The sequence below is a fragment of the Solea solea genome, chromosome 13 (assembly GCF_958295425.1).
Source record: "Solea solea chromosome 13, fSolSol10.1, whole genome shotgun sequence".
NCBI classification, from domain to species: domain Eukaryota; kingdom Metazoa; phylum Chordata; class Actinopteri; order Pleuronectiformes; family Soleidae; genus Solea; species Solea solea.
In genome coordinates, this window is record NC_081146.1 from 7,567,621 (window position 1) to 7,587,763 (window position 20,143).

General features: G+C 42.2%; 2 protein-coding genes across 8 annotated transcripts in view; one reads left to right on the forward strand and one right to left on the reverse strand.

The window, feature by feature from the left end:
* The window catches only part of LOC131470857 (circadian-associated transcriptional repressor-like), a 22,243-nt gene continuing 2,100 nt past the window's right edge, over nucleotides 1-20,143 (reverse strand). The window contains exons 2-8 of one of the 3 annotated variants that reach the window (XM_058646894.1): nucleotides 19,209-19,261; nucleotides 13,587-13,764; nucleotides 4,503-4,840; nucleotides 4,305-4,380; nucleotides 3,910-3,988; nucleotides 3,379-3,562; nucleotides 1-2,897 (exon numbers count right to left, since the gene is read on the reverse strand). In XM_058646894.1, coding sequence (XP_058502877.1) covers nucleotides 2,268-2,897; nucleotides 3,379-3,562; nucleotides 3,910-3,988; nucleotides 4,305-4,380; nucleotides 4,503-4,838 — 1,305 coding nt within the window. In that variant the 5' untranslated portion in view covers nucleotides 4,839-4,840; nucleotides 13,587-13,764; nucleotides 19,209-19,261 and the 3' untranslated portion in view covers nucleotides 1-2,267. Of the gene's footprint in view, nucleotides 2,898-3,378; nucleotides 3,563-3,909; nucleotides 3,989-4,304; nucleotides 4,381-4,502; nucleotides 4,841-5,035; nucleotides 5,388-6,412; nucleotides 6,925-13,586; nucleotides 13,765-19,208; nucleotides 19,262-20,143 lie in introns of those variants that run through there. The other 2 variants (XM_058646893.1, XM_058646891.1) reach the window with 2 other exon arrangements.
* Nucleotides 17,123-20,143, forward strand: part of ca14 (carbonic anhydrase XIV) — a 15,600-nt gene continuing 12,579 nt past the window's right edge. For 2 of the 5 annotated variants that reach the window (XM_058646899.1, XM_058646896.1), the window contains exons 1-2: nucleotides 17,124-17,468; nucleotides 17,772-17,795. In XM_058646899.1, coding sequence (XP_058502882.1) covers nucleotides 17,399-17,468; nucleotides 17,772-17,795 — 94 coding nt within the window. In that variant the 5' untranslated portion in view covers nucleotides 17,124-17,398. Of the gene's footprint in view, nucleotides 17,469-17,771; nucleotides 17,796-20,143 lie in introns of all 5 variants that reach the window. The other 3 variants (XM_058646895.1, XM_058646897.1, XM_058646898.1) reach the window with 3 other exon arrangements.

The window sequence follows — 20,143 nt, forward strand, 5'->3', positions numbered from 1 at the left end:
TTTCAAAAAACGTGTCATTTATTTATTAAAAGACTTTTTCCTTTAGTATCATTATTGAAAAGTAGTCAGAAGAATAACACAGAGTTAAGATGGAGGAACGGGAGTTTAGTTTTTTAGAAAGAAATCATACTAACGGGATTGAGGAAGATGAAGGAAAAGAGGGTAAGAGCAGAGTGGGGGAGGGGAGACAAGGGGGGCAACTACAGTCAGCTTTTGTAGTGTAAGAAGAAGGCAGCGAAAAACAAACAATGACATATTATTTCTGACCAGTCAGCAGAAGAAAACATACAATAAACAATGAAAAATAAGTGCAATTGGTTTGTCTGTCGTACAACAAACGTATAAAATTAGGTGGAAGACGCCCCCTCAGTCTGAGATCAGTGAGTCAGTGTCTGATGCGACGTACTGTCGTTTTCTTTTGAAGACAGAACGAAGCAAAGGAGTCGGACAGAACAGACAGACAGACAGACAGACAGACTGACTGACTGCTGAACCTGTGGCGGACAGTTTACACACTCCAGAAACATGGAGGCTGCCAGTGGCTCTGTGTTCACATGTGGTGCTTTTTTATGAAGGAGGTCTGACACATCGATATCACGCATCCCCCTCTGTGGGTTTGTTAATAGCATATGAACCACTCATATAATTTAAAAATACTTTAGTTAAATATTTTCTATTCATTTTCATCCATCTACAAGATTATTGTGAGCAGATTTCCACACCGAAAGACAGAGAGAGAGAGAGAGAGAGAGCCTCCAATCAAACATCTAAATCACAAGTGGTATTATCAAATAGCAGCAGTAGAGGGTTACATTTATTAGATACTGTTTTTCAAGTTTTTTTAAGAGAACCAACTTTAAGTGCCGCTCAGTCTGACCATCTATTGATCTGAAGCAAAAGAAAAATCCCCAAAGGAAGGTGCACCACAGCACGATGACCGGTGGCCACTGCTGTGTGTGTGTGTGTGTGTGTGTGTGTGTGTGTGTGTGTGAAAGCTGGTGATGTAGGCAGTTTAGATTTACTGTACATGCCAGAGCTGGACACTGGTTATTAATCAGTACATAGTTGATGATACTGTGGAGTGGGTGATGCCGTGTGTGTGTGTGTGTATGAAAATGACTACGTATAGCCTTCATGATTGTATGTGTGAAATACAAGCAAACAATCAAAACACAGTACGAGTTCACTCAAAGCACCAGATGCTTCCGTCTGAACACATCCTATTTGGTAAAAAAAGGCACAGTAGTCCCAATAGTACGTAATTATCTCACTTCCTTCAGTTGTTCTTTTTCATCAGATGGCAATAAACACCACAAACTGTCAACAGCATCTTTACCAGTCACCTTGAGAAAGAAAAAAAACAATCATAGCCCAGACTGTGCAAGTGCACAGGAGGCTACACAAAGCTGCCCAATAAATAAATACAAACAAAGAATAAATAAAAAACAGTGTCAGATCAACACATGAATAAATTAAGTGTGGGATTAAAGAGTCATGTGTCTTAAGTGGTCCTCAGGCTTTCTTGGATTTTCCTGACCCTGATTATTGGTCAGTTTGCAGCCAGAGAGTGGGCAGAAACGTCCGACCCACAGCACGACAACACAAGTTATGTGACCTCTGGTCGCCGTGATGTCACTCCTTTTTGATGCCATGCCACTGATCTGCCAGCCAAGTGCCCGGGACAGTTCTTGGATTACATTCTTGGGTTGATGACATCGTTTTTTTCCACTGTCTCCTATGACTCCACACGTCCAGTACAAATGCGGAATTCTTTTCATTGCATTTCACATCACAAGTTAGAAGATTTTCCAACGTCATCGTTTCGCCCTCAGTTCAGGCTACAGTAAAACTGGACTGGATTCAGCTCACCCTGTGTTATCCACTCTGGACTGAATCCTAAACTTGATTTAACTCATCATTCTGATCCTTGACATCAGCTCTATTTCTGATTGAGGATGATCCTCCACACTGCCATTTCTTGTTTATTCTTTTCATGCTGAAGAGGAACTAGCATTTGCTCATGGAAATTCTCTTATTGGTCATTGCCACCTTTGTGCCCACCTTTGTACTTTTACAGATTAGTGATTATCAACTACATTTGATGAATGGAAATCCATTATGTCGTCTTGTTTGTAATCTAAAGCATCTACATTTGTTTTCTCTGCTTGTTTCTCCAATGCCAGTGTCTTCCCTTCTTCCTCTCACTGCAGCGTTTAGCTCGGTGGTGTATCAAAGCCAGGCTGCCGGCTCGTCGCTTCTTCGATGCATCAGGTCTCTAAAGGGGCGGGGCAAACCCTGGGCAAAGGCTTCGGCGTGACAGGAGGAGACGGGCTTTGACCCTCACGGACCGCGACGGTCTTGCTCTCACTCTGTTGTCCAGAAACAGGCTGGCTTTGGCACCCGATGGATTTCTTCAGATTTGTGGGGTGCTTGGCGGGTGTTGTTGAGGAGATCGCGCTGTCTTGCGTAGCGGGGCTGCCCCTCCTGCTCGGTGGGGGGACGGGAGCGACAGGCTGGTTGTCAGCGTTACCTGCCACTGGCAACCCCTCGTGTGAAGGGCAGGCTTTTCGTGGGGACAGGATGGGCGCAACGTGAACCCACGTCAGGCTGGGCTCAGAGCTTTGACCTGCTCTGTAGTTTGTTAGCTTGCCTGGTTCTTCACTGTCACTGTCACTGTCTTTTCCCTTTGTGTCCTCAGTCTGCTGGCTGTTACCGGCAACATCTGGAAGATTGTGATCCGCGTCATGTGCCAGTGATGGAGGGGAAGGAGGAGGAGCATCAACCTTCTCATCTGGATCTTTCTTCACCCTCTTTTCTTCTGCTCTGATACCAGGGCACCTGTGAAGCCCCGGGGAGGGCGAGGGAGTGTCTGTACCTGTCCAGCTGAGCCTACGCTTCTGCAGAATGACAAAAAGACGCAATTGTACATTAATTTAGGAGTTGTGGTAGTGGGTGATTCTGTGTGCAAGAGGTTATGTCGCGCATCATGACATAAGCACTCACAATTTAGTTTCAAGTTAATCCTTGATAATGGTGTTTGGCTCACAACATACAGTGCTGGTGATTTATTTTGAACTGCCACAAGGGGGAGCTGGCATCTTCTCGATCATTTTTTATATTCACAAATATCCTACACATTGCATTAAATATTATTATCATAAGATGTTTGTAATACTAAGTAACTTTACAATATTTTGCAAACACAAGTTATGTGTCTGTAACATGAGTTCATCTGTTTCCTCTATATGAGCTTTCAGAAAATTTGCACAATGAAGGAAAATAAATGAAAATAAAAACCACACATTTAAAATTATCACAATAATTTGCAATTATTTTCTTCAGGATAAAGTCACCCCATGCTCGGCTGTGTATCCTCACCTTGACAGGAATATGTAGCTGGTCCCGGTGCTTGTGTGGCGGGGTGGAGCTGGACGTGTCTCGGAGGAAGTGGGCGGGGGACACGGCAACGCTGGAGGCTGCGGAGCCGGACTGAGTGGTGATCTGAGGAAACCACAGCTTCAGCATCATCTCCACCTGCAGCAGAGTGTTCAGGTACTTTTCCCTAGAAAAAAACAAGGGGAAGTATGAATGTAACGTAAAGAACAGTTTGGGATGTAATTGTGCGCCGCTCAGTGAAAACATCTGGATGTTCATGTTTCTTCTGTATATAGATCAAGATAAAGTGTGGTGTTTCTTTGCCGTACCAGTGAATGCTGTAACTCTAACTTGCGTAGAGACTGCTCAATAAAACATGAAACAGGAGATGAGCCTTGAAAGAGAAGACTAGCACACTGGTCCTTCTGGCTATAATAATATAAAACCAGACTACAATGCTGTGGCTAATGACACAGAGGCAGGAGAGTGGGTGCACTGAGAGTGGGTGGTGGGATGATGTGGAGGATATCTCACCCGCTGCTGGGTCTCTGTAAAACCCCCACAATCCTCTGGATTCGATCCATGGCAACGCTCTGCTGGAAACTGCTCAAACCTGTCAATCAAAAACACGTTCCTCCAGTCAGCCGCTTATTTACACATGCACGTGCAGACGTTTCCCACGTAGCACATTCACTGTGAGACATCAGTACACTCTCGTGAGCTGATGAGTCAGCCACAAGCCTGTTCCTACACTCACACACACACACACACACTGCACGTTGGACTACATCAATAGGCTGCGTCAATACACAGAACAGAACAGTCTGCTGCAGAGGATGGGGGCCACGCAGACCACATGTTCAGCATCTACGCCTCAGACTGCACACATGCTCGTCTGGGGGCAGTGACGTGTAGGTGAAGATGCTTACCTCGGTCAAATCGACCCTTCTTCAGTCCATTCAGCAGCTCCAGCAGAGGCCTGACAAAACCCCGTAGCTCAGCACACTGACACAGGAAGATAGAGAAAAGACAGAATACTACTTTGAGTTTGGCTTTGGACATTCTGTCTGAATTATTTTGCACACACACATTGCTCTGTCATCTTTCTTCTCAGACCAGTCCCTCACCTTTTGAGCAAATAGCACATCTCCCTCTGATTTTGGGACCTGGACTGCGGGATCCGTCTTGTCCAAGCTGACGTTGGCCGCTTTGCCGGCACTCTCCAGCCTGTATGACTCCTCCTCTTCCTCTTTATCCGTGAAGCCGTCACACGTCCACTGGGACCCGGGACTTTCAGATCCCCCGTCTCTGTTGGCAGCGGCCCCACCCGAGGCGGACGAGCTGTCCGTCAGGAAGACGTCGGTGTCTTCCTCCACCTGATCCGAGTCACTGAGCAGGAGGCTGTCGCCGGAGCTCAGGGAATCGAAGGAGGGCTGAGAGGAAGTGCTGCCCTGGGACTGCATTGCTGTTGGGGCAGCAGGAGGAAGCAGAGGTTATTATGGAAGAAACCAACAGAAACTGCTTGACTGAAAACTCCAAAACAAGCATGGTGATGTGGAGACAGAGAAGAAGTGAGGGGCACAAACACAAAACCGCCGCTTCCTATTTAGCAAAAACATGTGACACACATCTCACTTCCAAAAATAATAACCCCAATTACCCAAAATGGTGGGCATACCAATGCCCTGGTGCAGAGTGGGACTGGAGCTCAGCAGTACTCACACAATGGTAGTGCATGTCTGGCTCCCATTGAGGAGATTGGAGGGGAGAGTAAAATGTGAGGGGGATGGGAGATTGTAGAGTAGTGGAATCAGAATAGTCTCTCTCTCTCTCTCTCTCTCTGTAGCCCCTCCTCTGTCTCAGGCTCACTCTCCATCCCCCCTTTGGATTCACACACACAAACCTCTCTCTTTCCTCTCCGGCTGTGTTTCTGTATGCCTCTCATCATCTCTTCTCGCTCCACACTCCCTTCAGCTCATCCTGTTCTTTTTTTTTTTTTTAAACACCAGCCTGCATGCTGCTCCTCTTGCTTTCCTCGTCCACAGACCAGCCCTCCTCCTCCTCCTCTCTCCTTCCTCCTAATCATCATCCTTCTCCTTGTTTTCCTCTCTTAACTCAAATTTTACATTCTGTATCTCTGTATCCATGTGCCCTCCTTTCACCCCTGTGTCTCTTTCTTTCTTTATGTCGCTCTCTGTAATCTCTAGGTGCCTGCTGCTCTCTGATCCCACCAACACATTAGAGGAGGTCACTGCCACATATTGCCACACATTTTCTCAATAAATATAGAATAAAGAGATAAAGAGTAGTGTCTTTTCTTACAGTGCGCCCACACATGCAGAAAAAGAACATTGTTGTTATTCCACCAATGCACTTTATCTGTGACTGATGGCTGACTTCCCTTCACACTGACTGTTTCCTCTTTAAACTAAATGTTACGTGCGTTTGCGTCAGACAATTGAGTGGAAGAAGACAATAATTGCATGTAATCATTAAGCTTATTTTTAAACCCCAACGCCCTTTCTGGGTTGTTTCCGTAGCCTGCGGTGACTGCTGGGATGGAGGATGGAGGTGTGCTGGTGCATGTGGACACAGTGTGCACAGTCTGCACAGGTCGGCGTGGACCATGAGGCTGCGTCTCAGGTGTTGGCTGCCTGTCTGTGTCTGCGCTGCGCATTACGATGCTCACAGCAACAACATGTTCTGTGCACACAGAGGCGAGCTGAGAACACTCCACATATCACGACTCAACGTGGATTTAACAATATGTTAAACACAAGCTGGAATATGATTCATTGTTGTTTTCTTCTGCCAATATCAAAGTCCCGACAGTCACACTTATTTTGTGTTAATACTACATTAATGCAGCCTATTTGGTTCATTTATAAATGAAATAGTGAGGGAAAAGTAGCTTTTGGATTTTTAAATAAAATGCACGGACATCACGGGATGACTGTGGACAGGACATTCCTATATGGTTAACTGCGAACTTCGGGATTCCACACACAAATATTATATATTATATATCATTACTCACCGTCAATAGTGTTAGATTTAGCAGCAGCTGCCAGAAACAGGCGTTAACGGCTCTGTCCCGCACGTCCGCCGGTCAGTGTTGCGTCCGCAGCGGAGAGTCCAGCCTCAGCTCTCCTCTTTCACTCCCTGTCTCCCTCTGTGTCCCTCTGTCCTCTCCTCACTCTGCCGCTCATCGGTGTGACTGCGCTCGCGCTTTCTCTCCACACTTTACGAGCGTCAACATGTGCACGGATCCACGTGCCCACGTTTTGCGCACATTCCATTGGCCCCGGCCTGTCGGGGGGCGCACGTTATTGGCTGACACGTCCAGCCAGTGATCGCTTTACTCGGTGCTCACGGGCCGGCGGTCCGGGCACTCACCGTCCCGCCCACTAATGCACGAGATCTGTGTGTGTGGAGCGGCGGCGCTACTATCGCGACGCGAGCGGCAGTAAACACACGCGCAGCGTCGTCGGCACGAGAGCTGGGTGATATTTCGGTGCATCCGTTGCATTCAGTAGTATGTATGAATGACCCCGCCCACTCACACTGACAGCACGCGCACGCCGTGAACGCGCTACATAATATATGGAACCTTATGCAACTGAGTGCGTGTGTGCGTGTGCTGCCATCACACTCACTCAGACGGGCTTTGATTAAACTCACATCTGACGAGCAGTAAAATGAAACAGCTTTAGTGCCACTGATAGAGCCATAAATTCGCTGTATATTTTTTTTAACTTATAAAAATACCTTTACAACTTACATGCTACCATGTGTTGTGTTTTGTTACTAAAAAAAAGATATTTAATTAAATGTTGTACTAAACTTTCATTTCAAAAAAGAAACACTTTGTTAGACAAATTACTAGAATTTTTCTTGTGTCTCTTTTGCCATAGCAGCTCCATTAATGTCACACAAGATAGCATTATATACACTTAATCACACAAAAAAAAACACACACAACAACTTGGCCTAGAGCAAAGCCACAAAAACCCGGTCACATGTTTTTGACCTTGATTTAAGTTTCTCATATGGACTGTGTGCTTCAGTCTGATTCTATTAAACAGTAATATCTTGGATCTATGGTTCATAATCAGAATTTAAAAACATGATTGGGATCATTGTTTGCAAACAAATTTAATGTGATCTTCCCAGGACAACTATTACTCCCAGGTATTTATAGGAAGATACCTACTTGGTGATGTAGCCCGTCTCATATATCACAGAAGGAGAAAGCTTCAGAGGAGGAGATATTAATGATTATGTTATTTCTTAATTATTTTGTTTATATTTTAAAGTCAAAGTCATTACAAAAAGGTGCCAGTACATTTCCATGACCTCACCTCCCCCCCTCCTCATTTCTTCAGCTCTTCTGAAGAAAGTTAGTCATCGACAGAGAAGCAAATACCCCTAAGATGTGACATTTCTAATAACGCTGTCAGGCACAGCAATATCACAGATCTTTCCACCCAGGATCTATTTGGTATCATAACTGCTCTTCTTAATGTCTAATTGCCATTTTGAATGTTCTGTATTTTCCTCAATTGTCTTGTAAGTAACACAATCTGAGTTTAGAAAAGAAAACCTGTTTGTCAAGATTTGTGACAAGAAAAGATCTAGTTCCCTTGAAAAAACACAGCCATGTTTATTCCATGTTGCACAACTGAAAAAAAATAATATTTACATACAGTTTACATTTAATAATATGTTTACACACACAAACACACTTTCTCAATAAAGATAGATTAAAAACATATACTGAATGTATATATACACACACACACACACACTTGTGGGTCACTGTGGCTGTGTTGTTGCCCACATATATATCAATTTATCAAAGGAGATAGAGACTTGTCCATAATGTGACATGTAAGTTTCCACATCCCTGATTTATGACCACGTAGAAAGCAACCCCCTCCCCCTGCCTTTAAGTTACAACAGAGTGAACTCAATGACCCCCGTTTGAAACATGCAGTGTAGTTTACCAACATATAGACCACACACAAACACACATCACCATCATCATCATCATCATCATCTGTCCCATACTCATCATCAGATATTGGTATTTTCTCTCCTCTAAAGACTTTAATTGCAGGTCAGTTGTTATGTTACTCTACTGGGATCTGTGGATGTGAAACACCAAGTTGAAGCATGAAGTGTGGGGGAAGCCTCTAAAGCGCTTTGCATGCTGCAGTCACAGGGGAAGGGGCTGCCCATCCCCCTCTATACATACAACATACACATGAACTCACTGAACCTTCTCCTCAACACGCAGGGTGCACGCAAACAGGTTTGCACGGCTATTCTTGGTAGGACACTGCATTGACTTCCATTCATTTGGACAGCCTAACCAAAACTATATCATTCATATCTGACTTCCTACCTTCACCTGTAACTCACAAATGAGATTCTGCCTCATAATAACCAAATAATATTCCCATAATAACCAAATACTGGGAATACTGGTCCTGACAAGGTCAATGTTTATGCCAGAAAATGTAAAAAAAACATACACAATACTTGTTTTAGAGCATTGGAACAACACACCACAGTAACCTCAACCTCAGGTGAGCAAACTATACCATCTTATTGTCCAAACAGAATAAAGGTTAACCTTTGGTAATGGTAAACCAATGCTCCTGCTTGTGTGTATACCTAAAAGGGACCAGGTCAACAGAAAAAAAAGCTTTCCAACCCTAACAGCATTCCTTTGTAGCACATGAACCCAGTGAACCTCCTCCGAGTTCACCAGCACTGACGACCCCCCCCCCCCCCCCCCATCAACTCCATCTCCCATTCCCCAGAGTCCCATCCCCCACCTGGTTTCAGTGTGTGTTTTTCCCCTCCTCTCATCACTATCCCTAGTATTGACAAGCTTGAGAATTCAATAGGAATGACCATGTTAAGCTTAAGCCTGTAGGTGGTGTGGTTGTTGTTGAAGTGGATCAAAGTTCAAGGTGTCAAATTAGTCTCCAATGTGACCGTTTACACCTTTTCTCTGTTGTTTTTATAAATCAGAAACTGAGTTATACATTTCTGGAAGATAATCAGTTTTGTTGACCATGGAATTACAACCCAGATTAAATTATTGTGGCAGCTACATTGGTGGTGCTCGTGTCCTCATATGACAGGGTGTCCTTATGTGAGGGTGAGGCTGAGAAAGCTCGCTGGCAGTTTATACAGACACAATGAACATCATAATTGTACCACATTCCTGCACTGAGTTTCTCTAAGGTGAAATATGCTTGAGCAGTTGTGGCAAGAGCCAGACACCATAACAGAAAACTGATCTGCCAGAGGGAAGAGAGAGGCCTAAAGAGAGACTAAACTGTCTCCACACTCTCTTTACACAGGCTGAGCAAAATATCAGGTTTCACCTGGAAACCAGGACAGCTGGGAAACAATCACACACCGCTGCTGTGTTCTCTTTGCACATGCACCTGTCTGCCAACCAGCCAGCCTGTCTATCTGTCTGTCCTCAGCCTCCTGATTTAAGTCATTAAAGGTGTTTCAAAGTTGTTTAGGAGCCCACATCAAGCTAAACCGAACCCCCATATAACAGCCCATACATTTGCTATTCATGCATTAATAGTTTGGACAGAATGTGTTTTATAGCAAGAGAACATCTGAAATCTAGACTAGGTCACCGGCAGGAGGAGAAGTTCTGGGAAAAAACCCTGAGTGACATTTGTGTTCTCATCTCAGCCCCTCGAAACAATGTCTGGCAAAAGTCCAGACTTCAGTGCAGCTCTGACAACTGCTTTAAGCAAAGTTAACACGACACGACTTTCAGAGTCAGAGGGTTTATGTGCGTCCCACCCTCCACAACATGCTGTCATGTGAGCAGAAGCTTTATGTCGTTGCTGTGAGTTTACACAACATGAGGGATCGGCTAGAAGGCTCACACACGACATGATCCTTCACCAGGAGGAGATGCCAACTGATATGTCTCATCACAAAAAACCAAGGTCACAAAAAAACGACATGAGAGAGTCACAGGGATTGACCAGCAAACCCAGACCGGTCGACTGCAGAGCATTTAAAGTAGCAGCGTAAACTGTGATCTCTGTCACGTTTTTTTAGACGTTTTCCTTCTCTCTTTCCTTCTCCCTCTCCATTGCTAATGTTTTCTTGTATCTGGCTGAGGTGGTTTTAGACATCGTAGACGAGAATCACATCACCAACATGGTGTGAATGGGATCAGAGTCTGCGACATATCAGGAAGCCGTTGGAGAGTCTCTGTGTTCTTGTCATTGCATATTTCACTCTCGGCGACAGGCGGACACAAGGCTTTTAGGGGAGATTAGCTGCAACGAGCAGAGAGTCAACAAAGCAGATTATGCAAATTCAATATTTTAATGTGACTCAATGTGAATCAGGCTACATACTTCTTCTTTTTTTAACTTGAGAACGGCGTCGAGACAAGTGTTTGTGCTCTGTATCTGAAATGATCTGCAAACAGCTAGGATTAGGTCTGTTCTGTCTAGTGGAGAGTTCGTAAAACTTGTTCATGCTTTCATTACGATTCGTCTAGACTATTGTTATGCCATTTCTGCAAGGGTTAGCGAGGCCTCCCTTTACTGCCTTCAGCTTGTCCAGAATGCTGCTGCTCAGCTTTTAACAAGGACTCACAGGCGTGAGCACATCTCCCTAATTCTGGGCCTCCCTCCATTAGCTCACAGTGCATTACAAAATAGATTTTAAGATCCTTTTATTTGTGTATAAATGTCTAAAATGTAAATGACATTTGTACTGCACTTTCAAGACCATTTAGACACTAAATGCTGTGCCCTACCCCTCTGACTTGCTGCAGCCACATGTGCCTCTGCGGTCTGTCAGATCAGCTGATCAGCTGCTCTTAGTTGTGCCTAAATCACAGCTGAAGCTCAGAGGGGATTGGATTTCGCAGTTGCAGCCCCTAAGTTGTGGAATGGATTGGCATTACACATTAGTCAGGCTCCTTCCCTGTCAAACTTTTAAATCTCTTTTAGAGACTCATCTGGTCTCCTTTGCATTTTTGAGACAGTGTGAGACTGCATTTTTTTGCATGAGATGTTTCTGTGTTTTATGTTATAATAATTTTTTTTAATACTACCCTGAAGCAATTTTGGTCAATGCTGTTGGTTTTTAAATGCTGGTTGCTTTATAAATTAATTGGGTTGGATCCAAACTAAAATATCTCAAACAGCATATAATGCATGACCAGTCAGTGTGTGCATGCTTTTTTTGTTGATTCTTCTCTTCTCTCTGCAGTTGTTTATTTTCAGAAATGACTTCTATGAGAAACTATAATGCTGAAAAGTAAGTGCAAGTTTTCATATGGGACCACCCTGATACTGACATATTCATTTCAGTGCTTATAAGCAGCGATGCTTGAGCTCATGAAAAGAAGGGACTACAATACTAAAGTATTACATTTGGTTTCAAATGCAAAGCACAAAAAACTGCACTTTCATAACAGTCTTTTTTATTTTTAGCAGACCTCATGATGTAACTGACTACTGCTGATCGAGAGCTTACTGCAATTTTAATATTGCAATTTCATGAGCTACTTCTTTTAAGTCAAGCTTCAGTTCCATAATCACTTTACACTGACATGAGATACTATTAAAAATATATAACTAACTCTACACTTATGGCCCGCTTTATTAGGTAAACCTGTTTAACTGCCTGTTAAGTCAAATATCTAATCATCCAGTCACATGGCTGCAGCTCAACGTATTTACAGACATGGTCAAGATCTGCAGAAGCTTAAACCGAGCTTTAGAACGAGGAAGAAAGGTGGTTTAACTATCGTTGTGTCAGACGAGCCGGTCTGGGTATTACATAAACTAGATCTAGTGGAGTATTTATACACAACCACCTCTTCTTTCTCTTTCTTTACAGCGAAAGGTCTGAAAAACAGCAAATATCCAGTGAGCATTGGTTCTCTGGGTGAAAATGCCCTTTTATGTCAGAGGTCCTTCATTCATTCATTCAATCTCTCCCGCTTTATCCTCCACATGAGGGTCACAGGTGAGCTAGAGCAAATCTCAGCTGACATATGGTGAAAGGTGGGGAACACTCTGGACAGGTCACCAGTCCATCACATGACCAACACAGAGACAAACAGCCATTCACACCTGCAGCTAATTTATTTAGTCTTGTTGACCACTCAAAGCTGCTTTACACTACAGTTTTGCCATTCACCCATTCACTCACACGTTCATACAGCACGTCTATGTGCAGCACATTTTCTATCACTCATCTTTTCATACTGTTCATACGTCAGGAGCAAAGTGGGGTTAAGTGTCTTGTCCAAGGACACATCGGCATGTAGACTAGAAGAGCCGGGAATTTAACCCACAACCTCGACTCACTCTACCACTGAGCTACCGTTGCCCATGTTCAATTAACCTGATCTGCTTATTTTTAGACTGTGGGAGAGAGAGAACCCACACTCATTAACATTAAGGTATGCAGAGGATCATCTATGGAAGGTAAGCAGAGCATCATCCAGGCATAAACCCTGGACGCTGCATCATTTATTTCCCAAATTGAAGCCTTTACAGTTTGTCATTGTCGATATTAAATATGATACATCGGATAATACTACACAATGTAATGAGACATTAAATAACAATGATGAATTGTTTCCACGGCTGCGGCAGCGGCAGCAGCGGCAGCGGCAGCAGTAGCAGAAGCAGCGGCAGCGGTCCCTCCCTGCTCAGACATGTGTACATCGGTATAAACGGAGGCATCTCCACATGCTGGGGAGACGCTGCGCTGCGAGATTTGTGAATGAAATCCAAAGACACGCCCCCCGGGGGACGCACAGCCTATAGCGTGTGGGAAACAACATGACCACGCCCCCGAGCTGAACGCCGGCAGACCAATGACAAACCGGCCAGAGTTACTGCTGTTGCATAATTTGGCTGAAGAGCTTCACGTTTGCGCGGCGCTGGAAGATTTCCATACAGAAGCAGAGAGAGAAGATGGAGACACGCAGAGACAACTTTTGTGTCGCTGCGTGTGTGAGAATGTTAACGTCACATGTTTACCACAACTGAAGCTATATATTCACAGGAAGAAGATTATGTTTACAATAAGGTTACACATGAAACAGTAACCACCCATGAGCCGATTGATAATTAAAGGGAAATGCAAATTTAGGACGTTTATGTTTGTAATAAAAAAGAGTAGCGTACTATTCCTGTGAGGGAAACAACTCTTCTAGAATTCTCCATCATGTGCAGTACGTGATGTAACGTGTGCAGTTTTATTTTACTGTTTCCACTTGATCCTGGGCTCCATGATGTGATGTGATGTGGTGTAATCCAGACCAAAAGGCTTCGGGCTGCAGTGATTTTCACTGATTTTTTCCCCCTGAAAACACAATTTAGATCATTAAATCATTGATTAAAAATGGAAATGCATCAAATCCTGGCATCAACTGGCAGTGATGGAAACATATTCATGGACTTGTGTGTTGTTTTCATTTGCTCCATCATGATTACATTTATTCACCATGTCACCCACACTTTCTCATCAAATTTATTCCGTTATTTATCATCCACATCCACGTGCATGTTTCCTTGTGAATTTTATGCTGTGGGGTGGAATTCAGCCCACACCATGTCACGGAGGGAGGGCTCCCCCTTGTGTTCAGAAGGAAATACGTCAATAGAATTGTGTGAGCACAGTGTGCAGTTTGTTTCGCCCCTTTAATAGAGACACGCTGTACATTTTAAACACACAGACATATTCAGTCTTTGGCTCAGACTACAAACACGTATATAAAAATAAATTATTCTCTTTACACAGAATGATGTAAGTTTATGTAACGCTCACACAGAGTGTAGTCAGTGTGGGTGATATGGAGAACTGGAGATTACAGACCTTTTTATTATTCATTATAAGTATTCAAATTTGGGAAAACCATGGCCAAGTGGAAAGGGAACTTGGCTTGTAACTGGAGGGTTGCCGGTTTCCCACCAGGTCAAAAGGGTCTGAGTACCCAACCCTCATTGCTCCCCGGGCCTTGCTCAGTGGCCACTGCTCCTAATTCTGGGTAGATTTCTCGTAGAGGATGGGTTAAATGCAGATAAGGAATTTCCCCTGCGGGGCTGATGAAAGAGTAATTTATAATTGATTTACTTATGCTACAGTGAGCACCACAGTCAGTACCTGGAAACTAGGAAACATCCTGGTTTGAATCCTACAGTACAATCATAAAGCTGATCCTTTATATTCCTGTGGCATGATCCAGGTTTCTGATTGTGTGTGCTGCTGTGCCTTTTTTTATTTTTTTTATTTTTATTTTTTTATCATCTCTAACCCTTTTATCATCTCTTCTTCCAACAGAAGAATTGTCAGAAATCTGGACGAGGTGTTTACATGCCACATTATCCAGGACAAATAAAATCTCCTAAATGTTATAACTGAGCCTTGAAAACTAAAGATTTATAGACAAAGCAATTAACGGATTTGGCAAAAAAAAAAAAAAAAAACTTATTTTTTTACGATTTATGGTATCATTCATGTAGTAGTGTCACATGAAATATATTACACTTCAAATATATACTCTATTACTGTCACACAATAAGTATCATCTAGAACCATGGTTCCCAACCTGGGGTCCAAGCCCCCCTTAGCGGGGCGCAAGAGATCACATGGGGGGGCGCAGAGCTTTGACTGCTCTGAGTTTGTGAGGTTAATGTAATTATATTTGTGCATCCCAATCAGACAATCTACTGGATAATTAGAAGTCAGTATCACCCAAATAAAAACTATAATTTTCTCAATTTTTTAAGCTATTTATCACCAACACTTGATCACGTTCCTGTTGTGTGAAAAACGTCAAAGTACGGAAGACTCACCGGGATCAAAAAAAAGAAAACAAGGCAATACCTTGGTTTTGATTTAATGGAAGCACAGGACATTTTTATCTATACACACTGTGAGAATAGGAACACAAACCTACAACTGCTGTGTATTTTTGCATATGAACTTCAGTTTGAAGTTCATATCTATTCAGTTTGTTTGTGTGTGGCCCTGGACAAGGGTTTGGGTCGGGGGGGGGCCTGGTTTGTCCTGGACACAAGCAAGGGGGGGCTTGAAGGAAAAAAGGTTGGGAACCAATGATCTACAATACTTTAGCTATCCCCAAAGGACAATTTAAAGGCAAAAACCCAGCCAAATCTTTCAGTTTGTTTGATTTACAGTCAGTTTAGTCATAGAGTCATAGAGAACATAAGTGATATCATGACTAATTTGTCCTGCCTTTCTGAGGAACTGTTCAGATTGAAGCTGCATGAGAGATCTTCGTGTTTGGCCACTCATTTTCAAACCAAGGTCAACAACACCTTGCAGCTGATTCTTGTTCTTTTGGCAGTAGGATATAACGTTGCATATACATGAGTAGGTTAAATACTTTTAATAAAAGGAAAATAAAATGTTAATGTTTGTTTGCATATTTGTTTCCTGTGGGACGTGAATATAAAGAATGTAAACAGAGAAACCAGCCCACACATTACCTTGTTGCAGACTCTATCATTTGTGCTTCCCATCCTGAGGGTCACGCCCAACAAGTCACTTATGTGGACATGAAACAGAGGCTCGCCACATGAATCACAAGCTGCGGCAAATGTTTACATAACAATATATAAACTTATAATGTAAACGTTTGATTTACAAGCCTTTTATATGGGCACCAATGTTCTAAAGATGACACACTATCATGACCCAGTTCACAATAGAAATCATGACAAGAGCAAATGTGTGCATAATGGGCCGTTTCTGACATTTCTTACTGTCATTTCTAATGTTATTTTAAATAGGCTGAACAAGACAGTTCCATATGCATGTGATATGAAATTAATCATGAGTCAATGGCTGGAAACAATTCAAATGTGTTAATATTTCTTAACCAACACAGTCTCTGTGAGTGTAGATATATGAACTGCAACTGAATTATATACAGTACAAGCCACACAGTTACAAGAACAAGTGCAACACTATAAATTAGGCCTGAACGCTTTGGATAAAAATAACTAATAGTGATTTTTCAAACATTTATTATGACTGCGATTTGATTTGCAGCATTTCCTAAGTTGATCTTCAATTTAATATTCACTTACAGTTTATAAATCTGCCTACTCCTTATTTTATGACAAGACAAGACATAAATGTGTTGTCATTGTAAATGTTGCACATGTTTGTTTGAAAAACAAAACAAAAAAACCCAATGTTTTTTGTTATATTATAATACTTTTTGCATTTAATGTAGTACTCAGTGACTAATCAATGAGTTGTTGCAGCCCTAAGAATAAAAAGCTGAATCATTACATTGTAGCTTTTGGGAATTGCTTACCACATTTTTTTCTTCAAATTGTGATTTTAAGGCAAATATGATATGTTATTTTATTATATATTATTAGTGGCATTTTACATATTTTGTTTTTAGGAAACATGCTCACACATCAGAGCCATGCAGCACTTGGAGAAAAAAAAGGCTCAGTATTCAACATCTTCTTTTCATGCTGAGGATAAAATAGATCAGATGAAGTTCGCTGTCAAACTGATGCAGCCTCCTCTCTTCTCCTCTGTTCTCCTCTCCTCTCCTCTCTCTCACCCAGCTGACTAATGCCACACTTGTTTTAGAAAGTTTAGCGAGTCTGTCACCTCTTTTCAGAATCCCACATTTCTACTTGGTAACCAACGCTGAATTAATTCTCACTCACTGGTCTGTTTGCAGTCTCGTCTCCTCTCTGATCTCGTCTCTCTCTTTTCCTTTCACACCTTCTTTTTTTCCTCTTCCTCTGTCTCATGCTCTGGAGCACGTTACATCCACACTGTGGCTGTTGACCAGAGCAGAGGCAGGTGGGAACGCGGGACATACTTCAGCCCCCACCTTCTGTCTCTCTCTCTCTCTCGCTCCCACCTTCTCTCTCTCTCTCTCTCTCTCCCCATTTCTCTGTCCTCTTTTATTCATTCCTGTGCATGGGCAAGGGGGACTAAGATGGACTCTTTGGGTCTTTTCATCCTTCTGCTGCTTCTGTGTTTCCAGGGGACAGCTGCTTCTGATGCCAGTAAGATTTCTATTAACATAACAATCAGCATCATGCAAGTTTACATGTTTTGATGTTGGTGTAGCAGACTGTTTTGGGTGCTTCAGTGTGAGCTGTAGTAAAAAGAAATAATCAGATGTAAGCAGTATTTGATGAGTGACTACAAGTTATGAGTTTACTACATGTTTTCAACGGTAGATGTGAAGAGAGGGAGACATGGAGTTAAGAGAAATATGAGTTAGTGTTTGCTTCAGATCACACAAAGAACTATGGATGAACATAAAAGTGGATAAAAGGATTTTTTTTTCTTTCATTTTTTCCCAGACAAAAGTCCCTGGACCTACACTGGTAAGTTCAACTCTTTAGTTAATATATTGTAATATTATTGTATTTTGAAATAGTTTGGAAAATAATACTCTACATGTTGTAACATGTTGGTATATCAAATGATAAATGATCAAAAATCCTACATGCATGGAGAAAATTTAGCAAAATTGATTTGTTTTCCATTTTACAATTCAGTGTGAGCAGCTTAAGTTAAATACAGCAGTCATTTTCAGAGAGTGGGTTGAATTTTAACACGAGACATAGTAAATGACACACATAGAATGCACTTTTGATTGATTCACCAACATATATCTATTGTACATGGCTAGTTTACATGTTCAAAATGACAAAAAAAAGTAGCCAAATGTTATAGTTGTGCCCAAGTTTGCTCTTGATGTCATGACTTATTTTGTGAGGTTGCTGTGGTTAGAGGTCCTTGTATAAAACGTTTGGGAAACACTGGAATAGAGGAGAAGTTGCACTTATGGATAAGATTTGTACATTTTCCCCATGTACCTCATTCTCCTCTCCGTCCCTCTTTTGTCAGTGCTAGTTACTGTTCGGCAGGCTGACATTAGCACAGCAGTAAAGAAGAGATGATGAATGGTTAGGAGGGAGACAGAGAGGAAGAAGGCTTGGTAGAGGCTTAGTGGAGGGAGGCAGGTGCATGAGGATGAAGGCTGAGTGTTGCTGGACAGAGAGAGGGAGATGGGACGGGATGAAGCAAAAGCATACCAAATTGTGCCCTGTATTGTTGCAGTGCACAAAAAAAACTGTGTGTTTATTGTTCCGTGGAAGCACACTGGCTGCCTCTGCCATGGACAATGACACTGTGTGAATGAATGGGCCACACAGACAACGTCCACTCTGCGTGTATTCAGGAGCCCAACACCAATGTACAGCAGTATATACATACAGAAAATACACAGCAAACTGTAGAGGCTGTGCCCGGAGCCAACGGCATCCTATACACAGTCTGTTTGAATGTTTGCTATAATAGACAAGAGGAAAGTGTACAGCGTGATACAGTATGAGTGTGATCATAGAGCGATCGCTTTGTCCTTAGTGCCTCTCTCTTTCTTTCTGAACGCTAAATTGTATTTTACAAAATAAATATCAGCTCAAAAATCATAGGACTTCCTTTTTACAGAACCTCTACTACGACGTGTCTGTGTTATTGTTGTGTTTGAAAGTCTGAATATGAACCATTATCATCTTAAACTCAATGAAAGATGTACATGGTGAAAGGATTACGCTCTTTTTGCTGTGACCGTTCTGTGCGGTTATTTGTAATATTGTCATCTCTGGTGCTTTGAGTGGCCAACAGGTCCAAAAATGATCCCTATATCTTTAATTTGAACTTTTTTTAATTTCTGCAATGTTAGGTCAAGTTAGGTTCAACTTTAACAATAATTTAAATTGAGTTCTACTTACAGACAATTGATCAGGACTCCCCTGGAAGTAGAGATATTGTATCTCAATGGGACCTAAAAAAAAAAAAGGATAAATACAATTGTTAATATTTAACTTAAATAATTTATTTATATAACAAAAATATGGCCAGAATATCCCTAACTCGGCCTTTCGTTTCTATGCTGATGACGCTGTCATTTACTCCTCTGCACTCACTCCTGCTGAGGCCTTTGAGCATCTACACACCATGCTTTTGATAGAATAGAGGAACAGCTTAGTCATTTGCAACCTCTTCTAAATGCAGACAGAAATGACGTCCTTTATCACATTATCACAGAAACAGCAAGGTCAGCATTGTTGGAGAAAACTGTAACGAGATATGTTCAACAGACCGAGCTGGTGTCTACATTTAAATAGCACTTGAAGGTGCACATTCAATGTGTTGTAAAAAAACACACACAAAAAATTTTTTAACACAAACAAGTCTGGATTTTCTTGCTTGTTTTTAAACGTTTCATCTGTTATTGACTTTGCAGATGTGCTGAATGTGGACATCACGCTGTAGTGTGTAGTGTGTGCCACAGGGAACTGACTGAGTGTCATCATTATGTGTTCATCACCTCAGTCAGGGGTATATAAGTTTATCTACAAAATCACATTGGGCAAATTCCCTTTCTGTGTGATTGTGACATTGTGTGATTTGTTGTTTTGTAAAGTTTGAACTCTGAACATCTTTGACGCTCTGGTGCCGAATTTGGATACAAGGTTGTTTGTGTGCAAGTGTTTTATACGAGCCAGTTTTAATGTTTATTTAAGTCAGGGATCCCAAACTCAAATGATCTCTGGGACAATGAGTGTCTAGTTTGGTCAGTAGGTGACATATAGGAAAAATATATCCAAATAATAATATTTTATGAGGATATTTCACTGAATTCCAAACTAATTTAGATATGGAA